This window comes from Coregonus lavaretus, assembly GCF_964263955.1.
Source record: "Coregonus lavaretus genome assembly, chromosome: 3".
NCBI classification, from domain to species: domain Eukaryota; kingdom Metazoa; phylum Chordata; class Actinopteri; order Salmoniformes; family Salmonidae; genus Coregonus; species Coregonus lavaretus.
In genome coordinates this window covers 42,921,370-42,937,477 of record NC_139990.1, presented here as the reverse complement: position 1 = coordinate 42,937,477, position 16,108 = coordinate 42,921,370, and the positions used below count along the sequence as shown (strand labels likewise).

At 42.7% G+C, this 16,108-nt stretch overlaps 1 protein-coding gene across 1 annotated transcript; it reads left to right on the top strand.

Annotated features, from left to right (window-relative positions):
• The first annotated feature begins 19 nt into the window (after positions 1 to 19).
• Positions 20 to 16,057, top strand: LOC311126996 (acyl-CoA dehydrogenase family member 10-like). The gene is given in 14 exon segments (XM_084158731.1): positions 20 to 88; positions 90 to 184; positions 372 to 520; positions 688 to 882; positions 1,365 to 1,523; positions 9,277 to 9,430; positions 10,228 to 10,354; positions 10,637 to 10,705; positions 10,871 to 11,052; positions 13,343 to 13,490; positions 13,670 to 13,734; positions 13,737 to 13,814; positions 15,533 to 15,753; positions 15,975 to 16,057. Coding segments are annotated over 13 exon segments (1,659 nt in total). The 5' UTR covers position 20; the 3' UTR covers positions 15,703 to 15,753; positions 15,975 to 16,057.
• The last annotated feature ends 51 nt before the right edge of the window (positions 16,058 to 16,108 follow it).

Genomic DNA, 16,108 nt, shown 5'->3' with positions numbered 1-16,108 from the left:
TGTGCAAAACCAAGATGATGATGATGATGATGATGAAGATGCAGACTGCTGCACAATTCAGGTCTCAGTTGTGGTGTCTGAAGACGCCTCTGTCACAGAAGCTTTGCTGCCATCTCCACTTACAAAGCTGTCATTTTTGACATGTATGGAGTGCTCATTCCGTCACCTGTCAAAGTGGCAACAGGTATGTCATATGTGCCACACAATGTGCCACACAATGTACCACACAAGCCTTGTATAACACAACATCAAAAATAGTCAATTACGGGAGGCCTACTTATTTCCGTTCAATTCCTAATGGAGCAAAGGGCCTCAATACATACAAGTCAATACAGTGCAACATAATATTCTTGGTCTCTTTTTCTCTGTAGTGTTTGAACAACAGAACAGTGTTCCTCTGGGCACGCTGGGCAAGGCCATCAGGACAGGTGGGGAGGTGAACGCGTGGAAGAGGTTCATGCGTGGAGAGCTTGGGGTTGAGGAGTTTGTGGAGGCCTTCGGCAGGCAATGCAGTGAGATAGTGAGCGTATGTCTACTACATCACGACTAGCGATGTATCTCTGTACCTACAGCCTGTACCCTATTGGCCCTGGTCAAAAGTAGTGCACTAAACAAGGGAATAGGGTGCCATTTGGGATTCACCCCCATATCTTCATTCATTATCCCCCTCTGCTGCTCCACCCTCAGGCAGGATGTCCTGTTCCCATTGGCTCATTCTTGTCTGACCTGACCAGTGGGCCAATGACCAGGACTCTACCCGTCCTGATGGAGGCCATATTGTGTGCTCGCTCCAGGGGCCTGAAGACTGCTGTTCTCAGCAACAACTTCCTCCAGCTGAACGGTGACCCCTTCCTGCCTCTGGACCACTCTCTCTTCGATGTGGTGACTAAGCATTTTATGTTTACATTGACTGCGTCCCAAATAGCCCCCTATTCCCTATATAGTGCACTACTTTTGATCAGAGCCCTATGGGAGCCCTATAGACCTTGGTCAAAAGTAGTGCACTACATAGGAATTGGGACGCACACATTATGTAGTAATGATATTAAAAGTAACACAAATAGTAGCTTGAGCAAGGCACTTAACCCTAATTGCTCCTGTAAGTCGCTCTGGATAAGAGCGTCTGCTAAATGACTAAAATGTAAATGTAAATGTAACAGTTAGTGCAGAAATTGCATTATGAATTCAATGCAGACTTCCTCTCTCTCTCTCTCTCTCTCTCTCTCTCTCTCTCTCTCTCTCTCTCTCTCCCCATCTGTCCCCATCCCCTCTCTCACCATCCCTCTTTCCCACCTCTCTCATTACTGCTGTACCCCCTAACCCTTCCTCTCTCTCTCTCCCCCTCCGTCCATCTCTGGTTGTAGATAGTTGAATCGTGTAGGGAGGGCCTCAATAAGCCAGACCCCAGGATCTACCACCTGTGTCTGAACAGACTGGGTGTCTCTGCCCATGAAGCTGTGTTCCTGGATGACCTGGAGTTCAACATTAAGGCAGCTGCACAGCTAGGGATGCATGCTATCAAGGTGAGTGAGCCCCATCTCTGCATTCATAACTCCCCCTTACCAATACCACTGTATCTTGGAGATTTTGTGGTGCACTGTGCAAGTGAATGCTCTCGTTGTTTCATTAAGCAATGTTTCAACCTGAAGGTCTGATAGATTCATTTGTATTTTAAGAATAATGACTAAAGGATTTCACCCCAAATACAGTATAAATGTGTGAACGGTGTTAGAGTTATAATGTAGTGTCAACCCACTAACAGAGGGGGAGGAGTTAGAAACTGTTGCGAAAGCATTCCAGGGTGAAGGGGACTAAGAAACGGTTTAAAGGTGGGCGGAGCAAAGTGCCTTTGTGTGTCAAGCGGTATAAAAGCTGTATGTATGTTTTTTGGCGCCAGAGCTCTCCATGATTAAAAATACAGATCATTCTTGCTGGTTGCGGACCTTTGTTTAATTCATGATTAAACCAGAGAATTTACACCCTCTGGGAATTATTCAGAGCATTAAGTTTGATTAATTAGAGATAGAAATTCTCGTGACAAATGGTCCTTCGAGCCGGATCTCAAAATACGTCTTTATCGTTCTGAGGACACCGAAAACCGTGCATGGGCGGATGATAGCATCCGTATAGAATAGACCTGGCCTTCGACGTTAAGGTTATAAACAGGCCGGTGATTAATCTTATGAACGATAAAGACGTTAACGAGATTTGAAAAAGCATTTAAATCCGAACTGCAAAGAGAAGGTCAGTAATTTTTATTCATGGATTTTGGTGTAATTATTTGAACTTGTATGAGAATAGTAATTATTGTGGAGGGCAGAGAATAGTTACCAAAATCTCATAAGATAATTAAAAGGGAGGAAGGGGGTCTGAAATGACTCAAGGTGAATGGCCATTACTAAAATAAACTAGTTAATATTGAGATTGTACGGGGTACAGTGTTTACAATATAAACAGGAAGGGAGATAATTATCATTGTGTAAGATAGATACATTAAACAAGTCAAGAGTCATAAACAACTGGGGATTTGCTCTAACTCTGTCTATTTATGGATAGTGTTAGTAAAATATCGTATAAGGTTGTATAAGTGTGAGACCTAATGATCCATCGAAATACGTGATAATTGTTTCAAGGAAGGGACTAAAATAGGTCGTGTGAGAAAAAAAATTGTTGTCTCATCCGTTTCATGAAACTGGTGTTTTAAAAAAACTCTGGGTTACGGGGTTGGATAATTTAAATGGTTAATTACAAAAGCAGATCATAAACATTGGCTCAAGAGTCGTACCAAATAATAAGTCCCAGGAAAATAATTCTGGATTGAATTATTACTAAACGGGGGGGATTTCTTATTTTTCCACCATGGGAAATAAATATTCTAAAGAGGTCCGAGAATTAACGGGGGATGAAAGATATAGCATTATGTTAAGGGGATCGAAGAAATATGTTTTATGGATCCATTTGGGAGAAGAGGTATGGATTTATTGGGCATCTCGATGTGGAGAAATTAGAGGCTAAACTGTGGAACGGATTTGAAGAAACAGCGAGGGGAGGGGCTAGACACAGCGAGAGTATGGCTTTTGGAGAGTCAGGAAAGACTAGAGAATTTTGCTAGAGAGTGTAAGGCCCCATGTAAATACTGTAACAAAACAGGTCATAACCATCGCGACTGCAGAGCTAAGGGAAAGGGCAATGTCCGGGAAATGACAGTCTATTTTTTGGTTCCACAGGTAAAATGTTTGAAGAAGTGATTTGTGTCGATTAAGAATTGGCTAAAAACACCACGAAGCGATTATTTGAGAGGTACCTATACATTTCTAACGATATATACGTATGAACTTTCTCACCCAAACGTAGATGTACGTCATGGGTGAGAAAGTAGAGGATATTTACATTTGCATTTTTGGTCATTTAGCAGACGCTCTTGTCCAGAGCGACTTGCAGGAGCAATTGGGGTTGGGTGCCTTGCTCGGGGGCACATCGGCAGATTTTTCGCCTGGTCGGCTCGGGGATTGGAACCGGCGACCTCTCGGTTGCTGACACGGTGCTCTTGGTTACTGGGCTACCTGCCGCCCCATATGAATTTAAGATTGTGCCGTTGTTTGATTATGTGATAAGGTTTAATGGGTAATCGTACCATAACTAATGTGGTTATAGAAGTATTGTATAAATAGTAGAGAGCCAATAGAGGGTTCCATTGAACTATTATGTTTTGTTGGGCATTTCAATGGCATAAGGTGAAATCTGTGTGTATGAGTGAATTCAATGGCTGGTATGAATGGTAACCGGATACTACTGAGTATTTGGTTTGTTGATGTTGAATGGAAGATTTGTAGCGTGGTTGGGGTTAAATAGAAAGACTCACTTATTCAATAGGGAATGGGTGTAGGGAGAGAGAGTTTTTGTGTTGCTGAATGAGGTGAGAGCTAGTGCGATTTTCATTTGGTGACGTCACTTGCTCTATGAACTGGAAGTAGTTGCTTTGAAAGAATCGTTGTAGAGTGACTGGCGATGTATGTAGAGGGTCCCGGGTTCGAACCCAGGTAGGGACAGTGGCTAAAGCTTTCGCATTGGGGCTATGGACCTAGATTACTACGTGTATTAAAAGTTGAATTAGATAGCTTTAGAAGTATTCTAGATAGGTCTATGAAAATATGTTACAAGTACGAATAACATTATTTCCTAAGAAGGAAGATGATTAGGGCAGGTCCCCGCGCCTCCCCCGTTGTGTAGGAAGGAGCAGGGGGGGGGGAGGGGTGAGAGACAGTACATAGTTCAAATGATAGGAATATCATTAAATGTATGCTTATCAACGATATCAAGTATTTGTTTTATTAATTAGGGCCAAATCAGAGAGAACAGTTAAAGAAATTGAATAGCGAACTGAAATGGCGATAGAGCTGTGAAAATTGAGTTGAGGACAAAGGAGAATAATTTATGGCTCTAGTTAGCGGGGAAAAAATAGAGACAGTCCAGCGAGTTAGATTGAGCTGTAAGATTTCAAGTAGAGGTCTAAATACTTGACTGGAAGGCAGTGCTTTGATAAATTCGAATGGTTATTACTTTATTGTATAGGTTGGGTAACACCAATGGTGTATGAAAATAAGTGGTGAATTCTAAAACGATAATTTGGATTTGTTACGTGAACAATGGGATATCGTTTTTACTATTAGGATGATGGATTGAATAAACATTGGTTATAAGTATGAAGTTATTAAACAATAAGTTTATATTTTAAAAACATCAATGCAACAGGTTGCAATGATTAAATTAATAGAAAGGGGTTATAGGGTTATATTAGAAGGTGTAGTGAACTTAATGAAACGTGGTATTATATAGTGTCTTCCAGGATTGATGGAAGTCTCCTATAGCATTATGTTAAGGGGATGCCTGGGATAAAATATAATGTCTTACTTACACAGAGTATGTGATTGTATTGGCTAATGAATGAAATATGACATTTACAGGGGCGAAAGGAACAATAGAAGGGGAGATTTTCCTATGGTGTTGGTAAAATAATTGATAATGGATCATTTGAGATGAGATCACATGGAGCAGATTTAGGGGTTCAATAATCATTGTGAGATTAGTTATGAGGAATTAGATTGATACAAACAATTATTGATGAGTTAGGACTGGGGATATCTGTATCATTGTTTTGTGTGTACTTACCATCTTTAGATTACTGATGGTAATTGAAGGTTGACAAAATGTATAACCAGGAGAAAGAGATTAGCTTATCTCATTGGAATGTTGCCTAGGGCTAGGGGGAGCATTAGTGAAGTTAGGCAGTATTTAGGTCGTAAAAGGGAGCTACCAAATTAAGTTGGGCCTGGCTATCTTTGATTGTTGTTTTTCAATTGGGTTTTTCAAATAGAAAACAACACACCTAGTACGATGTTTATAAAGGGTTGTTATGTTGAATTTAGGGGATTTTCAACAGTTCATAGGTGGTGTTTACTATGCTGTGGGATGGAACGGTTTGTTGGGTGATTTCAATGGCCTCTGGGCTCTGTTTTGACTTTCTGGTGTTGATTGGTCATCCACACTGGTGGTTCTGGGGGCATGAGAGGAGGACTTTGGGATGGTTTATTTTATCAAATTGAGGGTAATTTATAGTGCTGTGAAAAGTGTGAAGAAGATTATATAATTTGGTAATAATAGGATTTGAAACATTACAACAACAGAAGAGGGAGTGAGCTTTCCCTGAATGAAAGATACCTGTTGCTAGTCAATTGTACTAATCTTGGATTACTTTTACGGGATAGAAGTAAGTTGAGATGTTATCAAATGTTGTCATTTACATTTCATTTTTATTATGCTTTAATAAACAACAAGTTGGTATTTGAAACTAAATTAATGCAATGAGCTGCAGTAATCAGAGGAAGGCACAATCTAATGCGAAACAGCTATTGCCTAGATTATTATCATTGATTTAGTAATAAGATCAGGAAGATAGTAATAATAGGAAGCTGGATAGGATAATTTAAGATAGGGACTAGCTGTCCAGAAATAGATGAAGAATGATGAGCTTTTTGGGAATGATAGACTGCTGTAAAGCTTGGGTACTCCATTATGTACTGCATATTGGTAAATTAAGTGATCTTATCTATGGGAAGGCAATGGCAGCCCATGGTAAAATCATTTGGAACTCTGAGGAAGAAGAACAATTTATGAAGAGAATAAAGTTGCTCACTTCCCAAACAGTCTTAGCTTTTCCTACATATAACAGGGATTTTACCCAAATGGTAGAGAGTAAAGAGGGATATATGACATTGGTTGTGATTTAAAGATGGTGATGAGGGTTTTTTTTTTGGTGGGCTATTAGATATAACTGGGTTAATCACGAACATATAGTTTTTTAATTATTTGTTGCTAGGCAGAAGACTTAGGTGACCTAGGGTCAAAGTGCTTGCTCTTACTTCAATCCATGGCTGTCTTTTGGTCTCTCTTCAAACATTGGGAAGGGAGCGGCACCAGGGTTGAGCAGAGTTCAGGCTAAAACCTGTCTCTCCTTTGCTATCTTCTTGATTGATTACAGCATGAAGGGGGGTTTGTGTTAGGTTTGAAAGATTTAAGTATGGACCTGTCATGTCCAGCCATCAGTCTTCAGGTCAAGCCCAGGAGAGCCGGGGTAGAACAGAGTTTGAACTAAACATGAGTATTTTTACAAGATAAGAGATTGATTGATTGGATTACTATTGATTCTGAACTGAATGAAAGTCGAATTTAGCCGCCATAAAAGACAAAGGAAGTGGGAGGAGCAATAAAGAAGCAAGGGACAGTCTCAAAAATAAATAAGGGATGGCAAATGGATGATAAATTACCAATATTACCTAAGTGATTGTTTAGGTAGGTGGTAATATTGACACATGAGCAGAACCATGTGTCAAGAGGGGGGAAGAGGCTAGTGGTAGGATTAAATAATATACGAAGGAGAGGACAAAATACTTTTTTTTTTTTTTAGATTTTTTTTTAGATACAGTCTAGAAAGAGAATACTGATGTGAGCGGTATGTCAGAGGTTTTGTGCCCCACAGGTGAACTAAAGGAGAAGGTGACCCACTCTATCTAACCAGGTGACTGGTGAGCATCCAGTCCCTAAAGAAGAAAGACTGGAAGCAGGCTTGTTGGGAAGGGCCCTATCAGGTGATATTGGTCACTGCCTTTGCCATTAGAATAGCAGAAAGAGCAATCTGGGTCCACGTTACCCACTGCAAAAAGGTAAGAACACATACAAGCACCACTGAACACACGCAGAGTTAGAGAGAAGAACTGGACCAATAGGGTCCGGGGATCACCTCTGTTAACGAAGAATGGGGTGATACCAAGCAGAAAGACTGAGGACAGGAGAGGGTTGGCGGTTTTGGGGAATAGGGGTAACTTGAGCTGCATCATAGTCTCGGCAATGGTCTTGATATGTCAAGATCCACCACCAATTACGCTATGCCCTTACCATTGTTAAGAAGTAAAAGAGAAGAGAAGCGACCCGACATACTGACCGTCAAGGACGAGTGGCCTACAAAATGGGAGTCAGAGAAGGGCAGACTGTCGGATTCAAAATAAGGGTTAGGGACGTAGCCAATGGGTGGGGTACATGTCAATAAGCAACTTGGGAATATAAAATTCCATTATATTCGTGTTCGGCCCCCACGGCGGATTGTTCCTAGACTCAAGTGTTTAAACACACTTGGGGACAGGAATATGAGACCGGGCGGGACTGAACATCCAGATGGGGGGTTAAGAGAAACAAAGACATCACCAATTATCAATTGGAGATAGTAGTAATGTGATTGACTTGAGTTCAGAAGCACAGGAGAGAATTCTGAACCTTACAGCCCCTGTAACCGATGTGTGGTGGGCGTGTGCCAGTAAAGGCAGTATAAAGCAGAGAATACCAAAAGGGTGGCTGGATACGTGCGCCCTGGTTCTACTGATTCAGCTAGTTAGAACTAGTCACCAGGAACCAAGGAAAGGGTTAAACAGACGTAGGAGGAGTTTTAACAAGAAGGAGAATAGCCCTATTTAGATGGATGCGATTGGGATACCAAGGGGGGTATCGGATGGATAACAAGCTATGAAAGAATTAGGGGAAGGGTTTACGACCACGTTCTTTTGGTGGGTGACAATAAACAAAATTGTGAAGTGGATTAATTATATCTATTACGACCAACAACGATTTATTGGCAGGACTAGTGATGCAGTAAAAGGGATCTCTGAAATTATCCGCCATCCCACTCATGACTTAGTAAAAGAGGTTGGCTCTAGATCAGGCAGAAAGGGCCGGTGTCTATAGAATGATAAGCCATTGTTGCACATTTATCCCTAACAACACCACACTGGATGGGACAGTCACCAGAGCTCTTGCAGAATTAACTGCACTAAGTGAAGAATGAACTGAGAACTCAGAAGTTAGTACATTGTGGATAGGGTGGTTTGATGAAATGTTTGGTAAATGGAAAACCATAGCAGCCACCATCTTAGGAGCGATCAGTGTTTGTATGGGTATTCTTGTATTATGTGGTTGTAGTCTTGTTCCCTGTGTCCGAGGATTGGTGAGTAAGGCGTTGGTGAAATGCAGTATCTCAACAATGATGAGAGATGGACCGACTCCGGACTCTGACCAGGGGAATGTGAAAAACGATCCTCCAGGCTTGGTGGATGACGAGGATTTTGACCCTGAAAGACCGCCATTGGATGAAATGTTTATTAGTTCTGACGTAATCTCTGAGATTAATCATGCTTGTAAATACATTTATCCTGAATGTGAAAACATTTAGTCAAAGGGGTGGATTGATAGATTAATTTGTATTTTAAGAATAATGACTAAAGGATTTCACCCCAAATACAGTATAAATGTGTGAACGGTGTTAGAGTTATAATGTAGTGTCAACCCACTAACAGAGGGGGAGGAGTTAGAAACTGTTGAGAAAGCATTCCAGGGTGAAGGGGACTAAGAAACGGTTTAAAGGTGGGCGGAGCAAAGTGCCTTTGTGTGTCAAGGGATATAAAAGCTGTGTGTATGTTTTTTGGCGCCAGAGCTCTCCATGATTAAAAATACAGATAATTCTTGCTGGTTGCGGACCTTTGTTTAATTCATGATTAAACCAGAGAATTTACACCCTCTGGGAATTATTCAGAGCATTAAGTTTGATTAATTAGAGATAGAAATTCTCGTGACAAGGTCTTCCCCAAGCTTCGTAGTAGTCACAAAACACTAGGGAACATAACCCACAGACTGTGACAGAGCCACTGGTTGTTGATAGATATTGTTATCCAGGTAGGGGACCTTGCAGTGGCAGTGAAGGAGCTGGAAGGGGTGCTGGGGATCCCCCTGTCAGGGTTTGTTACTGGGCCTGGCTCTGGGGCCACAAAGCTCCCTATGGACCAACTCACACAGTACCTGAGGAAGGCTCTCCATCTGTCTGACAAAGGTACGTCTATCAATGTATTTTTTTCTCCCCAATTTCGATCTTGTCTCATTGCTGCAACTCCCCAACTTGCTCCGGAGGCGAAGGTCAAGTTATGTGTCCTCCGAAACATGACACGTCAAACCGCGCTTCTTAACACCCGCCCGCTTAACCTGGAAGTGTGTCGGAGGAAGCAACGTTCACCTGACGACAGAGGTCAGCCTGCAGGCGCCCGGCACGACACAAGGAGTCGCTAGAGCGCGAGTAAATCCCCCCTGGCCAAACCCTCCCCTAACCCGGACAACGCTGGGCCTATTGTGCGCCGCCCTATGGGACTCCCGATCACGGCCGATTGTGATACAGCCCGGGATCGAACCCGGATCTGTAGTGATGCCTCTAGCACTGCCTTAGACCGCTGCGCCACTCGGGAAGCCTATACATTTCTTAAAAGAAAAGAAAACCTTGCACACAACTCTTGCCAGTATAATTGTAGTTAAAATATTACGTATCGGCCTCTCTGCCTTTGTCAGAGCTTCGTCAGAACATATATCAATTTCAAAATGTCTGTCTAGAAATGGATAGAATTGATATTACCTCAGTGTTGTCAGTACAAAGTTCAGTAGCCTCTAAAGGCACTGGGGGAAGGAAGGACCAGGACATGTATGTTGATCTATGCTGTCTGTTTCAAAGCTCTCCTGTATGAAGACGGTGGCTGCGTCCCAAATGGCACCATATTCCTAAAGGCCCTTGTCAAAAGAAGTGGGAATAAGGGTGTCTCTATTTACTGTTGTTGATACTGTCTGTCTCTATATCTGAATTAGACCCTGTTCCTGTCCAACAACTCAGCCCCAGCCAGTCAAACTCCTTATATCACTTGACCACTGGAGGGCGCCATCTACTCCTGAGGAAACAGCAGAAGGGCTCCCAAGCCATGGAGACAGAGTACAGGTAGGGTCGCTCCAACACACCACCTACCTAGCTGTGGGAATTAGATGGGTGTGAGATGGAAGTGATCAGCATCTGGATTGATCATCCCTCTCTCCTATCTAGATCACTTGCCCACGTCCCAAACGGCACCATGTTCCCTATGGGCCCTGGTCAAAAGTAGTGCACTATAGAGGGAATAGGGTGCCATTTTTGACACAATTTCTATTATTAATCTTTTGTTCAGTTCCAGTTTAAAGAACACAACATTTCTTCATACATCACTCTATTCTATGTACTCCACAGGTTATTGAAAGCTCTCAATGGATCCGGCATCCCTGTTCCAGAGATCATTGGTCTGTGTGAGGACCCAAGGTGAGAACACACACTGCCTGATGGACACACACACACACACACACACACACACAAACACAAACACAAATATACATACACCCATGCACGTTACATAGTTGTAGATGAGTTTTTTTATCCCAGTTTGTCTGTCTCTGTCTTCTTCCTGTATGTGGTTGTGTTGTTCAGTGTCCTGGGTGCTCCCTTCCTCTTGATGGAGGTCTGTCTAGGGAGGATGTTCAGTGACCCCTCCCTGCCAGGCCTGACCCCTGGGGACAGGAGGGCCTTGTACCAAGCCATGAAACACACACTCTGCCAGATCCACTGTCTAGATACTAGAGCAGTCGGCCTGGAGGACTACGGCGAGCCAGGTGATTAATTAATGAATTAACAAAGATTGTTTTGTGTCATTATCTCTCTCTCCTTCTCTCTCTCTTCTCTCTCTTTCCTCTCTCTCTCTCCTTCTCTCCCTCTCTCTCTCACTTTCTCTCTCTCTCCTCTCTCTCTCCCTCTCTCTCTCTCCTTCTCTCTCTCTCCTTCTCTCTCTCTCTCTCTCTCCTTCTCTCTCTCTCCTCTCTCTCCTTCTCTCTCTCACACTCTCCTTCTCTCTCTCTCTCGCTCTCTCCTTCTCTCTCGCTCTCTCCTTATCTATCTCTCTCTTTCTCTCCTTCTCTCTCCATCTCTCTCTCCCCTTCTCATCTCTCTCTCTCTCCTTCACACTCTCCTCTCTCTCACCTCTCTCGCTTTCACTCTCTCTCCTCTCTCCTCTCACACACACTCTCTCTCTCTCTCACCTTGTCTCTCGCTTTCACTCTCTCTCTCCTCTCAATTCAATTTTAGGGCTTTATTGGCATGGGAAACATATGTTTACATTGTCAAAGCAAGTGAAATGGATAATAAACAATAGTGAAATAAACAATAAAAAGTGAACAGTAAACATTACACTCACAAAAGTTCCAAAATAATAAATACATTTCAAATGTGATATTATGGCTGTGTACAGTGTTGTAATGATGTGCAAATAGTTAAAGTAAAAAAGGGAAAATAAATAAACATAAATATGGGTTGTATTTGCAATGGCGTTTGTTCTTCACTGGTTGCCCTTTTCTTGTGGCAACAGGTCACAAATCTTGCTGCTGTGATGGCACACTGTGGTATTTCACCCAATAGATATGGGACTTTATCAAAATTGGATTAGTTTTTTTTCGAATTCTTTGTGGGTCTGTATAATCTGAGGGAAATATGTGTCTCTAATATGGTCATAAGTTTGGCAGGAGGTTAGGAAGTGCAGCTCAGTTTCCACCTCATTTTGTGGGCAGTGTGCACATAGCCTGTCTTCTCTTGAGAGCCAGGTCTGCCAACGGCTGCCAGTCACAGTGGTCAGGTATTCTGCCACTGTGTACTCTCTGTTTAGGGACAAATAGCATTCTAGTTTGCTCTGTTTTTTTGTTAATTCTTTCCAATGTGTCAAGTAATTCTCTTTTTGTTTTCTCATGATTTGGTTGGGTCTAATTGTGTTACTGTCCTGGGGCTCTGTGGGGTCTGTTTGTGTTTGTGAACAGAGCCCCAGGACCAGCTTGCTTAGGGGACTTTTCTCCAGGTTAATCTCTCTGTAGGTGATGGCTTTGTTATGGAAGGTTTGGGAATCACATCCTTTTAGGTGGTTGTATAATTTAACAGCTCTTTTCTGGATTTCGATAATTTGCGGGTATCGGCCTAATTCTGCTCTGCATGCATTATTTGGTGTTTTACGTTGTACACAGAGGATATTTTTGCAGAATTCTGCATGCAGTCTCAATTTGGTGTTTGTCCCATTTTGTGAATTCTTGGTTGGTGAGCAGACCCCAGACCTCACAACCATAAAGGGCAATGGGTTATATAACTGATTCAAGTATTTTTAGCCAGATCCTAATTGTTATGTCAAATTTTATGTGCCTTTTGATGGCGTAGAAGGCCCTTCTTGCCTTGTCTCTCAGATCTTTTTTGGAACACCATTATTTTTGTCTTACTGAGATCTACTGTCAGGGCCCAGGTCTGACAGAATCTGTGCAGTAGATCTAGGTGCTGCTGTAGGCCCTCCTTTGTTGGTGACAGAAGCGCCAGATCATCAGCAAACAGTAGACGTTTGACTTCAGATTCTAGTAGGGTGAGGCCGGGTACTGCAGACTGTTCTAGTGCCCTCGCCAATTCGTTGATATATATGTTGAAGAGGGTGGGGCTTAAACTGCATCCCTATCTCACCCCACGGCCCTGTGGAAAGAAATGTGTGTGTTTTTTGCCAATTTTAAAGCACACTTGTTGTTTGTGTACATGGATTTTATAATGTTGTATGTTTTTCCCCCAACACCACTTTCAATCAATTTGTATAGCAGACCCTCATGCCAAATTGAGTCAAAAGCTTTTTTGAGTAGACTTTGCCTTTGTTTTGGTTTGTTTGTCAATTAGGGTGTGCAGGATGAATGCGTGGTCTGTCATACGGTAATTTGGTAAAAAGCCAATTTGACATTTGCTCAGTACATTGTTTTCACTGAGGAAATGTGCGAGTCTTCTGTTAATGAAAATGCAGAGGATTTTCCCAAGGTTGCTGTTGACGCATATCCCAAGGTAGTTATATCTTTCTCTCTCTCTCCTTCTGTCTCTCTCTCTCTCCTTCTTTAATAGATTACATGGGGCTTCAGGTAGAGTGGTGGACTCAGCAGTACAGGGACAGTGAGACTCCGCCCATCCCAGACATGGAGAGACTAATACAGTGGCTTCCTCTGCACCTCCCCAAACACCAGAGATCTACACTGATCCATGGAAGCTTCAGGTGTAACACACACGCACAGCGTGTACATATTTACATAATCAGCAGTAATATTGACACCCTATTCCCTATATAGTGCACTAATTCCATGGCTCTGGTCAAAAGTAGTGCGCTATAAAGGGTGCCATTTTGGACACAACCATGGTGAAATGAATCCAACCGAAACCCCCTCTGGTCCATAGACTGGAGAACCTTGTGTTCCACCCAGAGAAGCCGGAGGTGGTGGCAGTGCTGGACTGGGGCCGCTCAATCCGGGTGACCCCATATCAGACCTGACTTTCAGCTGCATGGCTCGCTGCCTGCCCCAGGACAACCCACTACTGACAGGTACCATTATACTACCTAACCGTACTACTACACCCTACCAGCCTTCCTTTTGACCAGGTCCACAGATAGAACACTCAAATGGCACCCTATTCCTATGGGCCCTGGTTGAACGTAGTGCACTATATAGGGCACATAGCCAAGAAGTAGTATGCATTTATACTGAACAAAAATATAAACGCAACATGTAAAGTGTTGGTCCCATGTTTCATGAGCTGAAATAAAAGATCCCAGAAATGTTCCATATGCACTAAAAGCTTATTTCTCACAAATTTGGTGCCCAAATTAGTTGACATCCCTGTTTGTGATCATTTCTCCTTTGCCAAGATAATCCATACACCTGACAGGTGTGGCATATCAATAAGCTGATTAAACAGCATGATCATTACACAGGTGCACCTTGTGCTGGGGACAATAAAAGGCCACTCTAAAATTATGCTTTTTCTCACACAACATAATGCCACAGATGTCTCAAATTTTGAGGGAGAGCGCAAATGGCATGCTGACTGCAGGAATGTCCACCAGAGCTGTTGCCAGAGAATTGTGTTCATTTCGCTACCATAAGCTGCCTCCAACGTCATTTTAGAGAATTTGGCAGTACGTCCAACCGGCCTCACAACCACAGACCACGTGTATGGCGTCATGTGGGCGAGCGGTTTGCTGATGTCAATGTTGTGAACAGAGTGCCCCATGGTGGAGATGGGGTTATGGTATGGGCAGGCATAAGCTACGGACAACGAACAAAATTGCATTTTACCAATGGCAATTTCAATGCACAGATACCGGGATGAGATCCTGAGGCCCATTGTCGTGCCATTCATCCTCCACCATCACCTCATGTTTCAGCATGATAATGCATGGCCCCATGTTGCAAGGATCTGTACACAATTCCTGGAAGCTGAAAATGTCCCAGTTCTTCCATGGCCTGCATACTCACCAGACATGTCACCCACTGAGCATGTTTGGGATGCTCTGGATCAACATGTATGACAGCGTGTTCCAGTTCCCGCCAATATCCAGCAACTTCGCACAGCCATTGAAGAGGAGTGGGACAACATTCCACAGGCCACAATCAACAGCCTGATCAACTCTATGCGGAGATGTGTCACGCTGCATGAGGCAAATGGTGGTGTCATCAGATACTGACTGGTTTTCTGATCCACGCCCCTACTTTTTTTTTAAGGTACAGTGGGGAGAACAAGTATTTGATACACTGCCGATTTTACAGGTTTTCCTACTTACAAAGCATGTAGAGGTCTGTAATTTTTATCATAGGTACACTTCAACTGTGAGAGACGGAATCTAAAACAAAAATCCAGAAAATCACATTGTATGATCTTTAAGTAATTAATTTGCATTTTATTGCATGACATAAATATTTGATACATAAGAAAAGCAGAACTTAATATTTGGTACAGAAACTTTTGTTTGCAATTACAGAGATCATACATTTCCTGTAGGTCTTGACCAGGTTTGCACACACTGCAGCAGGGATACTTTTTCTCCCCACTGTATCTGTGACCAACATATGCATATCTGTGTTCCCAGTCATGTGAAATCCATAGATTAGGGGTTAATACATTTATTTTAATTGATTTCCTTATATGAACTGTAACTCAGTAAAATCTTTGAAATTGTTACATGTTGCGTTTATATTTTTGTTCAGTATAGTTATGATTCAATATATCAACACAGTGGTGGTTTCATTGTGTTTCCTACAGGTATATCTGACAAGGGCCTAGTCCAGCTGGGTATCCCCAGTGTGGAGGAGGTGATAGGGCAATACAGCAGCTCTATGGGTCTGGAGGAGGGAGTCCTGGACTGGCAGTTCTACATGGCCTTCCATCTCTTCTCCCTGGCAGCCAGCCACCAGGGGGAGACCAGAGTGTAGGAGTGTGTCTCATGCAATATCTTCGACGATAATTAATAATGCTTCGGAAAGGTACATTGTGTGGATCTTTTAGCTTGTCAGCTATTACTTGGTCCTCTGTAACTGTTGGAAGAGCATCGCTCTTGCAACGCCAGGATAGTGGGTTCGATTCCTGGGACCACTCATATGTTAAAAAAATAATGTATGCATGACTGTAATTCGTTTTGGATAAAACCTTACATCCGTTATATAAACAATATGTAGTTGTAGGCTTAACTATCCCTCTTTTGCAGGACAAACCGGTTCTGGGAGGTTAGCTGAGCAGGTGGCTGACCTGGCCTGGGACTTTGCCACCAAAGAGGGCTTCCGTATCTTCAATGCAAAGCCCAGTGCGCCTCATGCAGGCACCTCCCCTTTAAAGGGGCAA